Source organism: Lepisma saccharinum, chromosome 5, assembly GCF_977018435.1.
Source record: "Lepisma saccharinum chromosome 5, izLepSacc3.1, whole genome shotgun sequence".
Taxonomy (NCBI): domain Eukaryota; kingdom Metazoa; phylum Arthropoda; class Insecta; order Zygentoma; family Lepismatidae; genus Lepisma; species Lepisma saccharinum.
Window position 1 is genome coordinate 80,198,623 of NC_139233.1, and position 21,176 is coordinate 80,219,798.

Here is a 21,176-nt window from a genome sequence, read left to right on the forward strand (position 1 = left end):
CCTTCTGTGCATTGCTCAAATGTTTTTTCCACTTAGCTCTAATGGCTTAATCAACGAAGCCAAATTGAAATAATTTCTTGCTATTACCAAACAGAGCTTTACCTCTATTTTATGCAGAATTGTTTCTTCTTGTCAAACTAGCCATGTAAAATAGCTTATTGCACACACGCAAAGAAAGTTATACAAATAGCGGCTCAGTCCTTCAAATCCCATGTTAAGAGAAGCCATCCTTTGGTGCGTCTACTATTTTGTCAACTTAGAAATTTGTCTGTGTCCATTGCCATTGCTTCACTGACTGAACCATAATAATCATAACTTTACCATATGTTGTAATTGTTGATTCTTCTGTAACTGTAGTCAGAAGAAAATTGCTGCCAGTATGGGCTTGTTGAAAAGCAGGCTGAAATTCCTACAATTTACATCCTATCCTGAAAAACATCCTTATATGATTTTTTACCATTATCAGACTTGGCTGCCAAAGAAAGAATACATATAGGAATTTCAGGATGTGTTTTAATCACTCCATAAATGCATCAATTTTCTTGACAAGTTTGCAAGGAGATGGAAAAATGTCTTCTAGATTTGTTGACCCAGCAGCAAATTTTGTCCTTTTTTTTTTTCTTCTTGAGTTGAACACAAACATATTTTTTTTTTAGTTGAACACAAACATTTTTATACAGTTAATACCTGTATTAGTCGCATCTGACAGATAACCACATAGTTGTTTTGTGGATATATGCAATCACCCCATTTTTTCTAAATGTCCACATGTAGCAACCACATTACGCAGTTATTTGAATTTGCCACAAAAGGAAAATCAATTATGTGATGCAGATTTTTCACCCAATCTTCCCCTTCCTTTCACCTCCCATGAATATATAGGTTAGTTGGTTCAGAAAATTCACATGAAATCTTTCAAGTAAGATATGTCCAAAATTGGAACATTTCAGATTATTGGTAATTTGTTTGGTGGGGGGGGGGGGTGCATTTGCTGTACAGGGAAATAAGATTAATTGAACTCGATGTAATCATGATAATGCACCAAAGCATAACAAGAAGTGTATGGATTCTTTACACTAACAAATAGTATTTTATTTACAATATCTATCTAATGTTGCCTATCATTGAAACTCCCAATTTACAAGTGGAATAGTGAACCTTCCAGTGTGTAAATTTTTTTGCTTTAAAAAAAATCAAAGTATAAGGCTGAGTATTATGGAATCATTATTTACTTTGATGCTAAGAACAGACACAAAGCAAGTATTTAACTTTTGTCTTACTTACCTTATGAAGGTTAACAAATTACTTTGAATCCGATGTAAAATATAATGGAAGGACTGAGAGGGGAATGTGGCATGAATTGTTTTTTTTTTATCTAAATGTTCATGAACTCTTAATTAAAACATGGATGATTGAAAGTTTGTCATTTTTGCTGGAAGTCAGTTTTATTGGTAGAGTTTTTCATTAGTTTTATAACGGTTACAGAGTGGGATCGTTCTATTTTTTATTTTTATTTGATGTTTTTATTCACAGAACTGAATTGCTATGTAGAATATCGGTACTTCTACGTATTGAAATGCATTGATAGTTGCACGTTACCCTGCACACAGTATTTTTAACTAGTGTTTTTTTTACAGTTTTTTGTTCTTTTCCTTTTTTTTTTACATTTGAACTGCCTTACAGAAACTGGTTATAGTATCCCAGTAATGAAGCATACTAAAAGTATGTACTTACTTTACTATGTATAATGTATTTTTTACTAGTAGTAGTACCAATATTTTGGTTTATGAACTGTTATGCATGCTTTTAATTTTTCATGAAAAAGTTTATACCTGCATTTTGTACCCATCGGTCCAGAATTTTTGCACCATTATCATTCTATTAAATACTTACAACATCTACCTGTTCCAGGTGGAGTTAATTCCTCGCGGCATTATGGGATGAACAAGGACCACCACCCCCTTCTTTCCCCTGGCCACCCCATGTCTCCTCAGTTTCATCATAGCAGTATGGGGGACCATCATCACGGAATGATGTACCCTACTGCAGACCCCTTTTGTTTCGATCAGCAAAGTTTACAAATGTATGGTGCCAGTCTCACGAGTGGCGGTGACAGGGTGCGCCCTCAACCCCACACACCAACCAATCAGCAGCCAGGTGGTAAGTCATGTGACTTCTGAATTGTCATGTGACAATCGCAGCTTGGCTGTTGAAACATTCTATTGCTTCCTGTCATCCTGCATTTCGCATGACCAGAAAGAAAAACTTTTTTTTGTTCCGTGTTGTCCTTTTTTGTGTCCTTGTCTTCGTGTGTGATTAACAGTATAATTGTGTGTGTTTGTCTTATTTGTTCGTTTGTTTCTTTATTGGCATTTCACCAGCACTTGTTTGGACTCACATATCTTAGTTTCGTTTTTTTTCTTTCTTCTAGTATCATCCATGTTTTTTGTGCTTTTTTTTTCTCAAGTTAACGTCAATCATAGTGCCTGGTTTTGCTAACTGCGTTAAATTTTGTTTTCACAAAACAATGTATTTTATGCATAATTTTTCAAGTTTTGTGAAAAACTGCCTGCTTATTGACAAATAATACATCTTCAGCGAAGAAAGATTAGCAATGCAGGCATGGAGATTAGTAGCTCATTTCTTTTATTTATTCAATAATTGGGTAATATCCAGAAAAGAACTGCTATATTCTAATAAATAATGAACAATATTCAGGCACAATGGTTAGCTACAAGAGTTAGTAGTATGCAGACCTTATCATACTGTATAAACTGAAAAATACTTGCAGTTTTTCTTAAGCTGCCTCAATTGGATGAATTAAAGTTGAAGTTAGTCACTGCAGCAGTAGTGTCACTTTGCTGCTGCTACTGTGTGTATACACAGGATACATACAGTATATACATACATACATCCTCGTATATATATATATTTGCTTGTTAAGGACCATATTGACACTATAGAAGTGCTCAAAAATGCATTGTCTATCCTGTATATATGCAGTTATACAGTACAAATTCAAGGTTGCCATTATCATTAATTTTTCTTTTTGGAAAACACATTAAAAATCTTTATTTCAGTGTGGAAACCTTTTCAGAAGTTTTATTGTAGTGTTCAAGTTCTGGAGGACAGTTCATTTTATTGGTTACAAAGTAGGGATGGGACAGATTAATTGGTACTAAATTAATATTTGCTGGTATTGGCATATCGGTTTATAGGTAAAATGACAGATTATTTTACCGATCCGTTATTTCTCTAAATACAGGGTGGCGCAGAGTAACTGCAAAATTAGAATGTGGAATTGGCAACACTGTAGTGCCGGCATTTGTTCGGGACCAATGCGACATCATTGAGTTGGCTTTGCCATTTAGTAATGATGCAGCATTGGAATGGTTCGGAGCATGCTTTAGCTGTAAAAGCTTTTTATAAGAACGGTGATAGTGTGATTGCAGTGCAAGGGGTATTTCAGCAACATTACCAGCTAGGACGTCTCGAGGAATATCGGTGATTTCTGCTGCAATCTTCTGTTTCAGTTCAGCAATAGTTGTAGGACGTGTGCTTTACACTTCTTTTGAGATGTCTTCACAGATCGCAAACACTGAGATGAGGGGATCTCGGAGGCCATGAAATGTCACCATTACATGAAATGATCCACCTTCCAAACAATTTGCGAATCGCCTCCATCGACTGTCTAGCAGTATGTGACGTGGCTCCATCCTGCTGAAACCACATGTTGTCGGTCGGAAGATGTGCGTCGTGCAACTTGGTTGCAAAGAATGTTTCAAGCATAGCAACATATCAATCTGATGTCACTGTTGTTGGAATGCCTTCCTCACTTTCAAAAAAAATAAGGGCCGAAAACACCATGACTTGATACTGCACACCATACTGTAACCTTGGTGCTATGTAATGGACGCTCATGAAGCTGACAAGGATTTTCCCGATGGGACACAAGCATGACGTCCTAGCTGGTAATGCTGCCGAAATACCCTTTGTGCTGCAGGCACACTATCACCGTTCTTATAAAAAGCTTTCACAGCGAAAGCACGCTCCGAACCATTCCAATGTTGCATCATTACTAAATGGCAAAGCCTCCTCAATGATGCCGCATTGGTCCCAAACAAATGGCCGGTGCTACAGTGTTGCCAGTTCCTTATTCAAATTTTGCAGTTTCTCTGCACCACCCTATACTTCATAATTTAGTGCAAATTTCTGCCATTTTGTTATAATTTTTATGGATAATCTTCTTGCCCTACTTTCTAAAGAAGTAAGTGTCTAAATATGCAACTTCTTTTGCACTGCAGTCACCTGGAAACAAACATTTATTAACGAGGTCAAGGAACTACTCAGGTTTTTCAAGGACCATTTTGAATTTTATATCGTGTCAGTAAATTTTATATTGGAACTTTATTGGTATCTGCCAAAATTTCATATTGTCTCATCCCTATTACAAAGACTTGTCTTTTGTGTACTGAAAAAAATATTGTTTTCAGATACTGAAAAAAAATATTGTGTTCCGATAGATAATGTTGGTGGCAACCATGATTTTGATGCATGACTGCATACATACAGGGTAGAAATTCAATATTCAGATGGTTCACAGTGTCTAGATGAGACCTCAATAAGCACAATACCCAGAATAGTTGTATGTATTGATGTCCTGTACACACTGTGCAAGTTCGTTGGTGTTAGGACACCCTGCGTACGTGTGTGTGTGTGTATATTTATTTCATGGTAGCTGTTAATCCAGAGCATTGGCAGCTCTATACAGGAGATAAGTGTGGTGAACTCCAACCACATACCAGAATTAGCACAGTTACTATTTTGCGTGTTGCACATCATGCAGTGAGCAGACAGTTCTACTGGTGGTATCTGCAGGAAATTAATTACATATCCCATGATTCAGTGGGAATTTTGTTACTTAACGTCATTCAGATATTTCAGTGGTTATCCTGGAAACTGGAAATGGAGTACAAATATTACACTGCAACTTCATTGTAATCAAAATTGTGTTGTTGAATATTTTTAGAATCATTTATCCAATAACTGGGATCAATAATTTTTGTCATGTTGCAGGATATCCACAGTCTGGTGATGTTGTTTGATATCCATAAGTGATTCGAATTGAAACCATATTTACTGTTTTTTTTTCTTTAAGGGAACATACTATTTTTTTATATATATATTTTTGTTCAGTTATCTTTTGTGGGTTTAGGATATTTCATAGGGCCTTGAGCCCATTGCCTTCAATTACGTATGTTCGTACTGATTCAAAAATAAATTTGCTATATTCATTCTATCAGTGTTAAAGTCAGCTTGTGGGATCAAAGATAGGTAGCAGTATGCATTAATTAAACCAGGGTCCTTCAAAACCATATTTTCTTTGGTAATGTGATTCAGTACATTCAGATACTATTAACAGGCTTGCAGCAACTTCCAAAGTGTCCTCACAATAGTGAGGATTGAGCCTGGGCTGCTTGCATCCCCAAAGTTTGTTTTATACCCAGATACGCTAGTTCGGACAGGTTTAAGGTAGGATCCAAATCACTGTGCAGATGCCTCTGAATCCAAACTCTGTTTATTATTAACAGCTACTATGAAATAAAACAACTGAACAACATTCATTAACTTCACAAATTTTTTACAGTTCTGCTCACTGTTGTAGCACTCACAGATTGGTAATATTGGCTTCGTATGCATTAGTGTGAAACACATGTTTGTGTTGACTGTTAAAACATGCAGACATGCAATGACTTCTTCTCACGAATTTTAGCTTTTTTTTATGTAATCTTCCGCTTCCCTTCTCTCTCCCTTCCATTCACACGAGGTTTTGGCATGAGAGCCTTAACATTACGAACTTAACTAACTTGTGGGTTTATTATTTCTGATCACGATGCACTTGCTTTTAGCTTCCATACTCCACATGTTCTTATCTGTTGCATATATGGGATGAAAATATGTCGCAGGCAGCAGTATTGCTGTCCTTTGCTTACGGGTAGCACACATTGTTTGTTTTATGTCAATGGTTCTGGTATAAATGGGTTTGTGATATAGTTTACATGTGCTTTTGACATTTGTGAATTGTCTTACTTTGTAGGAAATTATGTATTTAATTTTTTTATAAAAAAAAAGTGTTAGGAAAGCTACATGTGAGAGAGTATTAGTGTAAATTGTGTAAATTTATGTAGATGGTTAAGGTTAGATTTGTATTTTGACAAACATAGTCATTGTTGTAATATATGTTGTGGTCAGATAATGGTTATAGGAAGGAAGTTGATAAATGTATTGTGTAGTTCTGTGTACAAAATTTATATATTTAGGTTTAATTTTTAGTTTTAAATTTTAAATTCTCAAAGAAATTTGCTGTCAAGTTTTCAGGGTAGAATGCAATTCAGTCATAGAAGCAGTAATTTATCACTAAAAAAAAATTTGTCTTCTGCAAGAAAAAAAGCATTGTCAGCATAGCGGGTTAAAATAATTCTTAAAGTAATTGGTGTAGTAGAATATCAGTATAAAATGGTTAAAGGTGTGAAACTATAGCAAAGAGATTGTCATGCATATTTGAAAATTGAAATATCCTGCATGTTTTGTTTTTAAGACTTCATTAATGCTGCAATTTTGATTGATGCCATTAACATGAAATATGAACATAATAATGTGGCTGTGCATGCTACCTGAGGGGAGCCATTTTTTCCTATATAATCACATTGAGCAGTGTGAAATAACTTGTTCTATATTCCTCTCAAGACGAAGCATGGCTAATTTCAAATTTCTCGTTAACAATATTTGCATTGAGGTTAGTTTTCCCTATAGGGGATGTGGTGCTTTGTATCAAGAACAATTGTTAATCCCGTGTCGTAGGAATGAACAAAAATATACTTTACAGGACAAAAGATTTCTCCTTGTAAAATGTTCCATGAAGAACAATTACAGGAAAACCTCGTTAATACGAAGTTCAAGGGACCAAAAAATGTCAACTTCGTATTAAACGACTTCGAGTTACCCAAACTCTTCAAGATGGCGCCTGTTTTCAGGTGTAAATAAAGTAGAGTATAAATTAGCCCCACAAAGGATATTTTATACTTGGTGGTAGCTCAGAAAATAAGCTTTATATGTACTATATAATAATATTGTACGTTTTAAAGGAAGTGTAAAAAATGTTACACAAAATGAGAACACGTAGCTTAACGCGGACACAAAGATTACAAGGAGTCGGTTAACACCATTTATCCTGCCTAGTTATACAACCGGTTATGCACGGGATGCATGTTGTGGCAAAAAGTCTTATAAAAAACTGTATTTTCTTTTAATTGTGCAAAGTTGTTGCTCTTCCACGAAATTCTTAGTTCATAAGAAACCCGTTTGCACGGAGACCTACGGAAAAGAAAACAATCTCGTTTATTGCAAGAAGTGGGTCTTGACAGTAGTCACACGCGAGCAAGAGACGGGAGATAATCAAACAGAATGAATATTGGATTTTATGTACTAGAACATTGTCCGTTACAGGATTAACTGGTAAGAGAAGATTCTCTTGGGAGAGAACACAACCTTTCCCTGGCACAAAACAAAACAAAAAAATCGGGCCTGTAAATTTCATTCTGGTTCGGCTGTCTAAAACACATCGTAAAAAAAAGTCACGTATTCTTTGCTTCAGTTAACTTCATATTCGCCCCCCTCCCCTTTTTCAGGGAGCAGTCCAAACTCTTCCTCAACTTGCATTGTAATCAACTCTGAAAAAGTAAACACACAACTTGCGATGTTTGCACCCAATGTGTATCCTAGGACACATTAAACAGTGCTGCACTCGATAATCACTCTGGTTTGGATCCCACTTTAAACTGTATATTTAGTCCCGCTTAGTTCAGCAGTAAAAAATGAACTAAAAACAAGTTTTACGAAACTTGAAACTTGCGTATTATTCAGATTAATCGACAATTTATTATAGGATTCAGGAGTATTCTGGAGGTCAAACACTCGTTCCGCCAAAACTTTTCCTCTCGTATTCCTACATTGAGCATTGCGGTTTTTTTTTTAACAGCAGCACGCTAATGGTTCTGAAGAAAAGCGGGGATTATATGGCTTTGGGAGATTCAAAACAATGAAGCAATGAAGCTTATTCCTTCCCACTGGATGAGTCATTGCAGTTATCAGCAAGCGAGAGCTTTCCAGACGCTAGACTAAACACTGGCGCCAGCTGCAGGGTAAACACAATGAGACCGGCTGGAAGTTAGAGCAGCAGGTGGCAGAAGGGAAATCATCGGCATTTTAAAGATAAGGCAGTTGTCGAAGACCGAACTTCTATCAGCAGTGTGAAAAATCACATTACCATGCACACCAGTGGCGGATAATGAGCTGTTGTAGGAAAAGGAAGGGGGTCACTTTTCTTTTACTTATCATGCGGTTTTTGTTCGTTTTAAAGAAGGTTTTCAGAACTGTTTCCTTTTTATTAGACGCCAAAGGAGCCGGTGTGCGCACACGAGCAAGAATATCGTGGCCGAAACACTTAGCAACGGACCCCCCCCCCCCCCCCCCAACGTTTGCTGATAGATAAAGGGGAGAAGTCACTCAGACAACAAAACACTGTTTTGGCAAATTTTATGACCGGCACAGTTTGGAAACGTATGAAGCCGGAAACTGGAGTTGCAACATACGTAAGATCGATGTCAACTTTTGCGGGAAACCTAGATGACAACGCATTAAGCGGGTTGACGATCTTTAGTTGGCCCATGCGGCTTTGATTATCTGTAACAGTTTCCCTTTTTTTATGAAGGTCTACAGGGCACAAAGAACACGCTTTTAATGAAAGTGGTTACCGGAAGTTGTCTGCTACCAGGCCAAAAGTTGCTCGCTCACGGGAAATTGCTGTATCTCGAGCTCAGAGCTAGACAGATTGGTGAGACTTCCAGGCGCCAAGCGTCTTGTATTTTGGAACATTCGTGCGATCTTATCTTGCATTTCTCATCTGGCACTGGTGAATATTTCCAAGGTGGCGCATTCAGCGGGGAAAGAGCTTGACCTCCCATGCACATTGACAAAGAATGTCAATGTCCAGCGGGCATTTCGGGCTGCTTCCCTCGAGTTGTCAGCAGCTCTTAGGACAAGGAAACATGTCAAGGTCAAGTTAAAATAACGTCCAAGCTCTCTCCACATTCGATCTTCTCTTGTCGACTTACGCAGGTGTCTACTTCGAATTAAGCGAAACCAGTTTTGCGGAAGGGTCTTGTAAACAACTTCGTATTAAAAATTATCCGTATTTCGATTTATCCGTACTGAAATACATTATAAATCCTATCTTATCGGCTGGGGAATGGGAAGAACTTCGGATTAAAGGGTACTTCGTATTAACGAGGTTTTCCTGTATTTAGATTACAAAACCAAAGTACAAGGGCATTCAGGAAGTAAGTTATAGTAGCCTATTAAGAAAGAGACCATGCATACATTTGTCAGACATTTTTTACCATCTGAATCTCTACACCATAAACTACTTCTCAATGTAGTCAAGAATATTGGTACGGCACTCATCAGGTCGGGAGACAGGCTTGTCTAACAAACAAATGTGCGTGAGTTTTTAACAGCCTACCATAATTTACTTCATATATAAATGATACCTTTATGAACATTAAAAATAATACAATGGCAAAATTTTTTACTAAATTACAGGCTGGCTATTCATAGAAATATAAGAAAAATTACTGCAATTTTATTGATGAACCAATAGGCTATATGTCTATATATGCAGATGGGAACACACAATTGAATAATCTATTAGTATCAGCTGACACAACCATATCAGTGCTTTGGAAGCAATTATCTACAATTAAACTGACTTCATTGATAATTATAGTTTTGTATCCGGCATGGAACAGATTAATCAGTAGATAACAGTGAACCTTCATTTATCATTTTGGAGGTTGTCATGTTGTTGGAATTATTCATAAAGGTAGAATTTTATGTCAAAAATGACAACTACAGGGTGGCTACTCATCGGGAATTCCTTGAATTCCAGGAATTGTGCGTGAATTATTGCCTCCGGGAATTATGTGTGAATTCTACGTGAATTTTTCTCCGTAGATGTGAAAAATGGCAAATTTTATTAATCCAAATCCCATTGAATTTATACATATTTATTAATGCCCTTAGGCAGGTTTTTCATTTTTTACCGAGGGAGGAAAAGAAAAGAAAGCTGCGTGGAAAATAAAACTGAATTCTCTCAATTCATTTATTTTGTTAGTCTCCTTTGAAGAACAATCTATCTCACAGATGAAATATTGCAAGATATCTTGAAGTTGATAGGTAAATTTGAGTTTGAAATTCTTGTACAATTAACAATTTTTTGTAGATTTGTACATCCCGTAACATTTGTGACTTGTTTGTAAATGTATTTCGAGTCTGAATATGTGAAATGGCAAATGTAAAATCCGCCCCTTAAATTAAATAAATATATGTACAGTTTAATTGAATTGAATTAGAATTTTTGGATAAATTGGAATCGCACAGACCCTTTTATATTAATATATTTGGGTGTGTGACTGTGTGTACGTGGGCGATGAGAGGAGGTAATACGTAAGGCTGAAATAGAGAAAAGATCTGCTTGTACCCTTGAATTTTTGGATAGTTCACCTTGAAAACTGGGAATTATACTTGAATTTTATCAATGTCCTAGAGTAGCCACCCTGAACTGTCGACCTCTGTGGCGGAGTGGTTAGCACATCATGCCATGACACCCGAGATCCTAGGCTCAAATGCTGGCCTCAGCATGGGTGTTTTTTGCGAGTGTCCCTTCATTAGTTTAATCATATTATCATTCACCCTCATCTTTGCTTTCAGCCAAGTAAGATAAACCAATTCGACAATAAATCACAATTATATGCAGGGTACAACATAAGTTGCTACCTCAAAATTGCAAGTTGCTCACTTCGGTAATCTAACTTACCTAACCTAATACAACTTAAAGCATACAAACATCGATATAGCTAGTCAAACTTCTCAAAGTGTGGCAGAGTGGTTAGCACATCACGCTTCGATGCCAGGGGTCCCGGGTTCGAATCCTGGCCTGGGCATGAATGTTTGTGAGTGTCCATTCATCAATATCATCACTCATTCCCATCTTTGCAAATTAGCCAAAAGTGGCACAAGAAGCAAAGTAAAATAAAGCAAATCAATCAATTCTCAAAGTGTACACCATTATTCACCATACACTTCAAACAACATTTGGCCACAGCTTTCACCTCTCCTCAACAATTAGTTCTCGAGCTACATTTTTTTTTATATCGCATCAAGTTTGAAAGCACGTGCTTGCAAAGCTCCCATCCGGAGAAACTAGATATGTGTGCGAGGCTCTGGCGTCAAAGGTGAAATGATCATATTGTGTTAAATAATCAATAATTTAAAGAAAAACCCTGGTATAAAGGGACAACAAACAAAAGAGCCTCTGGCAAGAAGCCTTTGTGCATCTTCCCCCTCCATCTGTTCAGTTTGGGCCACTCATTACCATTATCATTATAATCATTACGTACAACTTGTGTCCCTGCACATGGACACACCACACCATAATGACTGCAATATTACCAATTTGTAGCTCAGCATAGGTTATTTTGTTCACGATCCCACTATAGATTGCTATGATGTAGTTCCAATGATATATTTTTTATTACAATTTATTAATGCTCTGAACTACTTTGAATTGTTAACACTTTTTTTAGTATCAGTATCTATTTAAAGTGGTATTGGATCAACCCTAAATTTTACCATTCCAATATTTCTGTAAATACTGTAATTTAATGTAAAAATAAACCATTTTTTTTTGTTTCTGACGTGTAAACTTAATGGCTAAATACACAGTTCGTTTCATAAGGTAAAATCCAATATAGGACAGTTATTTCATGTATTTCCAGAATGTGCTAACAGTTGAGCTATAGTTAATAGTAAATTCCTAAACATTCACACAATTTTTAAGGGAGGAACATTTCTCAAATATGCATTTTCATTTTACTAATAGTAAATTTTGTAACCATATGCAGCAAATTTTCGTAATGTGACAATGGTTCATGACGACACAACTTTGTCAGTTTCATCAGACCTACCAGTGAGTGAAAAATAAAAAAAGCCGATACCGACACAGGTTCTAATTATCCTGGAGGCAATGGACATTTCAAAGTTTCCATTTATGTTGCTATAGTAGTGCATGGAAAACTGGATTTTGCGATTACGTCTCCCGTATTTTAATATTCTGGTGTGAGAAAAAGATAAAGTTCTCCATACACTATTGCACCACTAATTGAGGCATATATAGGGCATATCTCTGCCATTTTGGAGGTGATCAGCACCATCCCCTTTCTCCAGGACAAAATGGTCGAAAATTTCACTTTTAATTATGATTTTCAAACATCTGCATCTGTGGGAACCTAAGGGTATTCACATCTGCATGGGTATCAGATTAAAATGGTATTTGCTCATTTATAATTGTAATGCATCATGTATATGTAATGTACTGTTTTATTGTCGCAACTTCATTGGATTTTATTATCAGCCAGTATGGATAAAGAACAAATTTATTTGTCCCATCCCCAATGAATTTTATGCAGTACTTGATTTGTATCAGTCAAAATTTCTATTAGTGTATCTCTAAATTATAGTACAAATATATCAGGTGAAAAAATATATTTAAAGTTTGCGTTGGTCTACAGGGTTCATGCTCTATCTTCCTTACACTTTTATTCTCACAAAAAATATATAAAATGGCAGAATTTTTCACTAAATTACAGACTATGGTAATATTAGATCAGTAAAAAATATCAATTTTTACTATTACATCAATAAGCCTATATTGGCTTATACAGATCGTGTGGATCCATTCCATCCTAATATATGTGAAAGATGCATTTAGTTGTGAAGGATTCATTAGATTTATATATATAGTGTTAGGGATCTCTTGGCATTAGAGGTTGTGTTCGACATGCTGCAGCCCCAGAGGCTCGGGCTCAGTGAAAATGTTTTGGCTTAAAATCTAATGATTATGAATGGGACTTCTCCATACGTGACTTTAATTTGTTTTAAATCTACTTTATGCACAGATAGCCTAATCAGGACTGGATCCACTGTGCAATTTACCTCCACTGGGTATTGAACCCAGGATCTATTGATTACAAGGTGGCGACGACTTTCAGTCCATTATAATAATAAGCTATTGCTATAAACATTTTCTTGTTGAATTTATATGCAACTACTTCGTTTCTGTTGTTCTTGTGTCCAAAACACTGCCCTGGTTCACTGAAGTGAGAATGTTTCACATACCATCAACCACTCACTGAGCCTTCAATACTGATCATGTCATTGAAAGAAACAAATCAATGAACCACTGTATAACAGTTCAATGCTTTAAATTCACTCATTGAAATGTGCTGAAATGCTCACAATTTTTTTTACCCTTTACTGAAATACAACTTTGCATATGTTGCCCATTATTTGGGTTTTGTTGCTAAAGATCAAAGTTATGCACTGTGTCATAAAGACACATTGGGTGGAGGGGAAGGTAGGGCCTCACACATTCCAAATCCCAGCACCATGCTCCAGCCATCTTTACACCACCACCAGGTGCCCATCAATTACAGAGGCTGGGTCAGTCCCAGATCTGCTTTATACAGGGACATTGTCTGAAAAATTCCCATTGTCTGTGATATCTCACCCCAGGAATCAAACCTGCAGTCAGATGATCTATCAAATGGACAAGCGTGGCTCAGTAATAGTAAATTTCTACTCTCTGTGTAAGAGTTTTTATACACACTTACAACAATACACAGCATTTTCAAAAACAATGATAAGCATCTAAGCTATCTTATAATCTGAAGTAAATGAATTGCAGTTCAAAGTAATAAGGCGTGTAAATTCTTATTTTATGCGATGATTGTTATTACAGAGCAGCAAACCCATTTCTAATTTTGCTGGACAGTCATTGAGAATCCAAGCCTAAATTGCACTATTTTTCTCACATGAACAATGCTAGTTGAATTAAGACAACATTGTATCAAATTTGAGATTGTACATAAAATGAAATCAGTGTTCTCTTTTGTTCAGTTTTCATCACCCTATTAATGGACAAAGTAGTATGCATTATTGTTATAGAGGTTGTAAGCTTAAAATACAAAATCAGGAACAATCAATTTCATATGGTTAATTATAACACATCATGGCTTCTGACTGCATCATAATGTAGTATTCGAGTTGGCCCTAATGACTGAGTGATCACCGTAATGCACTACGAAGCGAGAGATCCATTGTTTTCCCCATCACAATTTCGTGAGCATCTTTCATCCTTCTCATTATGATTAATCCAGGTGGTTAAGAAGTGGTGTAAAATAACCAAAATAGGAATAGTAACCTTTGAGTCAAATATTTGGGAATGTGGTTCCTCTCAGCCTTCACATTTTGGTAACTTGTGGTGGAAATAGCTTTAGAAGTGTTTGGGCTAAAAGTTATTTAGTGATACAAGGATCACTTGCTATATTTTGTTGCATTCTGGGGAAATTGTATTGATTTGCTTCTATGCTTGTGCACAGCTGTAACCTGCTATGCTGACATTTATTGCTAGAAACACACTGACCAGACAGCATTTTTGAAAGATTTAATAGATGCACTTGCTGCATGCAGACATAAAGTTTTTCACTTATTTTTTGCATTCATGCGATACATTGTTACGTAACGAATGTTGAACTAATCTGCGTATGCTTCCGTAGGTGGGAATGGCATGCCTTCAGAGTACGTACGGCAGGAATTGAGAGCTGTTGTGGGTGCGAGGTCACAGCAGAGCCAACAGGGTCCCCAGGGCCAACCAACGGGGCAGGGTTCACGGCAGCTAAATCCCGGACAGGTGAATCCTGCTGATCTCGATGCTCTGGGACTTTCACTCGAATTGCCCACTTCTGGTATGTAACAGAAGAAAGTTGAATATGGAGTAAATGTTGTTTACATGCAGATGCTTGTGAACTGTGTGCTTTGATGCATGGCCCTGTGTGTAGGGACGAAGTGCTCCAAGATTATCTCTAGAATCGTCACTAGTTTTCATGGACTGAAGAGCAGTGGATGTCACCAATCAATTTAGTTACATTTGAGATGCAGCAGTTTAACCTGTATAACCAATATAGGCACAAGAATCAGTAAAATTACCAATTCAATATTTCTAACTATAGCCTGTAGGCTGCAAAATTCAGTCATTTTATTATTTTGATGAATATTAAGGTGTTTTGTAAAAAGTAAAATAGCCTGGTTTGTATATTTTTAAATATGCAATTGCTTTTTCCAATGTAAGAACCATTGTATGCATGATATATGCACGATTAAGGAGATTAATGGAATATTCGGGGAATTTTTTAAATTTTATGTGTATCTTGAATATCAGTTATTGGTATCGAAAATTTTATCGTTACTAGTTAAAATTTGATCCCTAATATGGATAATAAGAATTATGATGATTATTCAAGATTTCTACAAATAGTATAGTCACATCTTCAATTGTTCTCATTTTATTTTTCATGAGTCTTGAAAGAAAATTGCATTTAATGTTTTTAAAATTACTAAATAAGCATTTGTTCTCTATAATTTATGCATGGATTATATTACCATCAGCCAGTGTTTCTGTGTAATCAAATAGCTTTTCTGCCCTTGATGTAAGCAGTCCTAGTTTTTACCTGTGGGGACCCCAAATTTTGATTTAGACCCATCATCATGATCAATCAGAGCCACTAAGAAGTATTTGTGGCCTCAAGTTTAGAAATCCGCATGACAGAAACAGTAGAAACTTGCTATGCAGCACCCAGTGAAAAGCTGCTTGCCATGTCCTAGCCCACAAAGGTCTGCTTTGCCTGCATCGGTCAATATCTCCATTATCATTTCAATGTTGATACCTTCTCATGGGTTTGGCAGCCTACAAGTCATGTAAAATCATTTTCGAATTTTCGTACTTGGCGAAGGATCACACATTGACGGAATATAGCAGTCTGTCATTCGCATGTACTGCTTTTAAGTATTTCCAGGTAGACACTTTAGACTGATTTCTTGTCCCAGAAATAGACGCATATGCAAGAAATGAGGTGATCCTTCCCATTGCCCTTCAGTACATGTATGGTGGTTGTTCTTGAAAGCAGTTGCTTGCCTGATAACCTAAGAGAATATCATTATGTTATGAAGTATGTTTGCAGAAGAAAGTGTTTGAATGTGAATGATTCATCGTTTTTAAAGTTGCCCAGTAACATGTATGTGAACTAAGCTTTAATTTTTTTTTTTTTTAATTATACTGGTTTCTCCTTAAAGAATTTGCTGATGTAGGTTGAAGTTAATTTTATGAGTATATATACAGTTTGCAATATGAATGTCCAATAACCCAAAATACTGCAGATTTAGCTTGTAGTATAGTAGTAGTCATTTAAAAAAATGTGGAGAGAGTGGAGAGTTGGTTTTCAAAGAGTACACCAGTAAGCTAATACCAAATGAAATGCAAACAGCAAAAGAAGAAAAACTACCAGCTGCCTTTCCCTGTGTGAAAGTATATAGGTTTCTGCTATATGTGAATGGAGGGTGCAAATGCGTATGTGTAAATAGTAATACATATAATAATGCAGCATGGTTTGGGTACCTAGAAATTGTGTGCGTATGTGTGTGAGAGAGAGAAAGGAAGAGAAAAAGATTGAATGAATGAAGGAGCACAATAGTACAACATGTTACAGGGAAAGACACATTTTCCACCATGTCATTCTCTTCTATGCTTTTATCTTAATTCTTTTGAGTTTGTTTAGAATACAAGTCAAAGTTATGAAAGTTATATAGGAGGGAGCACTTTATTGAAATTAAACTGGAAAGGGAAAATTTTATTGCTTCAGTCCTCAAAAGGAAGTTCTCATATAGAACATTAAAAACTGAGACCTCCGCGATGGCGCAGTGGTAGCGTTGTTGCCTTGTAATCAAGGGATCCCGGGTTCGATACCTGGTGGAGGCACATAGTGGTTTGGATCCCACTTTAAACTGTAGGTCCAGTCCCGATTAGCCTTACTGTGCATAAAGTGGACTTAAAACACCAACTCAACATTAAAAACTGGTCCAGTAATACTCGTAGTTCATTGACATTCTGTTTTAGTAAAGGTGTAAAATGAAGCAGCACACTTTTATATAAATACATGCAAACACAGCTTTAGTAATTATATTGCATTACTGACGAAATACCTTTGTGCTTCATATGTTGAAACCCGTAGAAAGAGGCCTCTTAAAAGTTTTTTAAACAAGATTTTAGTTTTTTGAACTCGTGGTTTTGCATGGATCCATATTAATATTTTTAAATTAGACAGTGGCATTTAAAACATTTGTCCTTGAAATTAACTATGTCAATCCATCTGGTGGCCCATATTTTGTAGACATAAAATATATTTTATAAATTTATTGTACTTGTTAAGCTTCAAAAATGAGCTATTATATTTTTATTGTTATATAATATGCGTGCTGTGACGTATTTAACCCTCCATAACCCAAGAGTCAGCTCGGTTTTTTTTTTAAAAAATTTTGAATTATTTGCATGAAAAGATAACAGGCATTCAGGCATTTTTTCAGTTGCTTACATGCCTCTGAAGTGACCAGTCCTCACGTGGGAACTGTTTTCCACCATATTTTCCCAGCCATAAATGTGGAGGGAAAAATACCAAAAAAGGAATGCAAATTATTGGTATGCGGAAACCATAACAAAACCTATACAAAATGTCAAGAGTTGTCAAAATAACAATATTGAAAAGTGACAACATTCAGTGAGTCAGTATGTCCTTTTTACGTAGATCTTGTAAAAGCAGAAGAGAAATATTGAAAATTGAACATTTTAAAAGTATTTAGAAAGTTTCTTTGAGTTGTGTTTCATATATTTGACTGCTCTTTCTGCGAGTCTGTAACATTTTGACAGAATTTTGGAACAAATAGTTCCTTTGTAAGTCCATATAAGTTGTATGATTTCAATTTGTTTTGAAATACTTTGAAAATTTTGTAGCGATGGGCCGATATGAAATTTTGGCTGATAAAGTAACGATATAAAATTTACCGATACCGATAACCGATATTCTACCGATCCGATATAAAATTAGAAATGGTCCTTGAAGAACCTGAAAGGTTCATTGACCTCCTTAATAAATGTGCGCTTCAAGGTGACTGCAGTGCAAAAGGAGTTGCATATTTAGACATTTATTTTTTTCGAAAGTAGGGCACGGAGATTATCCATAAAAATTACAACAAAATGGCAGAATTTTGCACTAAATTATCATATATTATCGATATATCGGATCGGTAAAATAATCGGTAATTTTACCGATACACCGATATGCCTATATCGGCCGATACCGATTAATTGGTCCCATCCCTAAAATTTTGTGAATGGAGAGTTCTTTTTTTAGTTCCTACATCATATATCAAAGTTTTAATTATTTTTAGAATAATGTTTTGATAAATTTGCTTCAAGAGTCTTTTCAGTTATTGCTTGAGATACTTTCTCTCACTTTTTAGTTTATTTCCATTAATAGCTAATAAAAATTTTCGAAATGGACATGTTTGCGTCCATATATATTTCTCCTGATTTCCAATAAGTAATGTAATATAACATTGGCTTTGCATCAATAATTCATGTAAATAACTTTGGTTTTGATAGGGTATGCCACACACTGGACTTTTGTGCTGCTACGAGGGTGTGGGTGATGGAAGGTTAAGCATAACAAAATTTGACATGTTTGCAAACTGTAAGATATGAACAATATCACACAAGCATTATTGTTGCATTCACTTTATAAGAAACAAAATATTGGGAATAGGACAAATTAATCAGCTCCCCTACAGTGTCTGCTGATATTGACATATCGTTTTATTAGTAAAAAATTGCCAGTAATTTTACCAATCCAATATTTCTATTAATAGCTTGTATCTTATGGCAATATTCAACCATTTTTTTGTTACATGCATGCATTTAATATTGTGAAGTATAGATCCTTCCAAGATTTATATGCAAATTTATACATCACTTAACATAAACCAACTAATAAGAAATGGTAAATTAGGAGAGTCTACCACTATATATGACAAGTGTTTAAAATTTCTAAAATACATCAGTAACTTCCACCATGATTGTTGAAATTTATCAAACACTGTCCAGCATAATAGCACTGCTGGTCGCCAGTAGAACTAGACAGTTGTGATGCTTACATGCATGGAGACTGAATAAAATATTCCCCCTTGTAGCTAGTGGAGGTGATGATAAAGATGTAAGTATGGTAGTCGTACATGCAGTAGTCTTCCTTTTAGCTTGATACATCATCTGTCGGGTAATTTTTCTTGCTCATTTGCTCTATTATGTTCATAAATTTTATGTTTCAGATACTTCGTTGATTCTTTTAGTAACAGTAGGAAACTTGTATAAAGTGTATATTCTCTGTACATTACATTGCGATCTGCGAATCTTGTAATTTTGTGAATTTTCAAAAGGAAAATATGTGTGTTCATGTCTGTAGTTGTTAGAGAAAGTTACTTGTTTATCTTCCTTATATTTTACTGTCTTCTTTGTGTAATAATCTTGGTTTCATTTTCGGAAATTAAAAAAAAAGTGAAACTGTATGATACAGAAAATATTTGAATAAATTATATCTTTTGATAGACATGCATGTTGAATTAATCACTGGTGTTTGTACATGTTGTAGACTGGGGCGTATGCTTTCTTGGTTGTCATGTATTGATTGTAAAAGGAATATAGCATGCATGTGTTCTAGCAAAAAAAAATTACTATTTCTTGTCAAAAGAGAATGTAGAACTTTCGAAATTTGGGGAAGAGGACTCTTGCGAAAGCTGCGTTTGAAAAATGAAGCCAAGACAAAAGACTTGTTTTATATTGTGTGTTCTGTATAAATAGCTAAAACATTTCTTCATCTTTTGTGTTGTTGGCCTATCCAGGTACCAGTGATAGCCCGAAACTTTGGGGTAACCTTGGGTCAGATATGGGATCAGGTTCACAGGTCACCTTGCCCTCTCCACAACAGGGGCTCTCCTCCTCTTCCTCCAGGGTAAGGCACTGGCAGTGTTTTTTTCATAGCATTCACTTCATCTGTTGGGTCATTTTCAAATTGGTAACATAATCATGGTGCGGGTACAGTCTTGCATAAAATAATGAAAGTTCCATGTTACGCATAGAAAAGTGCCAGTTTCTGTGGCAGAATGTTATCGTAGCATGCTATAAAACTAAGTGTCCTAGATTCAAATCTTGGTTGTTTCTATGATCATTGTGACTAAGCTAGAGTGGTAGAACAGTGATGTAAATGATACAGTTGTAGTACTTGCAAAAACAAAGTACTACTTTGATCATGTACTGATATCAGTGATTCCCTATTTCAGCCTATGGCACAGATAAAATCTATCCATAGTGTACCATTGTTCCACTAACACAAAACAACTGGACATGTTTGTCTGTCTTTTTTTCATACATTGAAGCAGTGATACGCTATCGATAAATTGACCTCCCCAATGGCATAGTGGTAATGTTGTCACCTTGTAATCAAGGAGTCCCCAGGTTCGGTAACCATTGGAGGCATAAAGTAGTTTGGATCGAACTTTAAACAGTAGGTCCTGTCCCTATTAATCTGTCTGTGCACAAAGTAGACTTCAAACAAAAACTTAAAACTAGCAATAGTTGTCCTCCATATCATGGAAAAGCATTGTGGATGATGGCAAGGAGCCACCAGAATCAGAAGGTGGTAACACGGAATAGTTGTTATTTTATGCAAGTGGTAACATTTATCTGTTGCATACACTGTGTTAATGCAAATTTGAAACTACAAGAGTGGCATGTTTACTTGGATTGTAATTCCTCGGAGACTGTGTGAGGTGGTGTGGCTTCCACGTGTATAGAACTTATGCGATGGTAGAAAACTCAGTGTGTATATGGAGTGTTAAGATTGCTACTACCTATTAAATAAATATAAATATGAATTTATATTCTTGAGTACAAGTACAAAATAATCCAATGATATTTTGTCCGTGAAGGGTGTACAGTCATGAACACTTCTGCTTTTTAACAATTACGTTGGAAGACAGTCATTGTTATTAACAATTACATTGCAAGACAGTCATTGTTACAATCCAGAAGTGTCCATTACTGTACATGCACACCTTCATTT

General features: G+C 35.9%; 1 protein-coding gene across 8 annotated transcripts in view; it reads left to right on the plus strand.

Annotated features, from left to right (window-relative positions):
* The window catches only part of tai (basic helix-loop-helix family member taiman), a 301,547-nt gene that overhangs the window by 272,186 nt on the left and 8,185 nt on the right, over positions 1-21,176 (plus strand). For 6 of the 8 annotated variants that reach the window (XM_083122707.1, XM_083122705.1, XM_083122709.1 and 3 more), the window contains 3 exons: positions 1,912-2,160; positions 14,733-14,921; positions 19,957-20,066. In XM_083122707.1, coding sequence (XP_082978833.1) covers positions 1,912-2,160; positions 14,733-14,921; positions 19,957-20,066 — 548 coding nt within the window. The remainder of the gene's footprint in view (positions 1-1,911; positions 2,161-14,732; positions 14,922-19,956; positions 20,067-21,176) is intronic. The other 2 variants (XM_083122710.1, XM_083122711.1) reach the window with 2 other exon arrangements.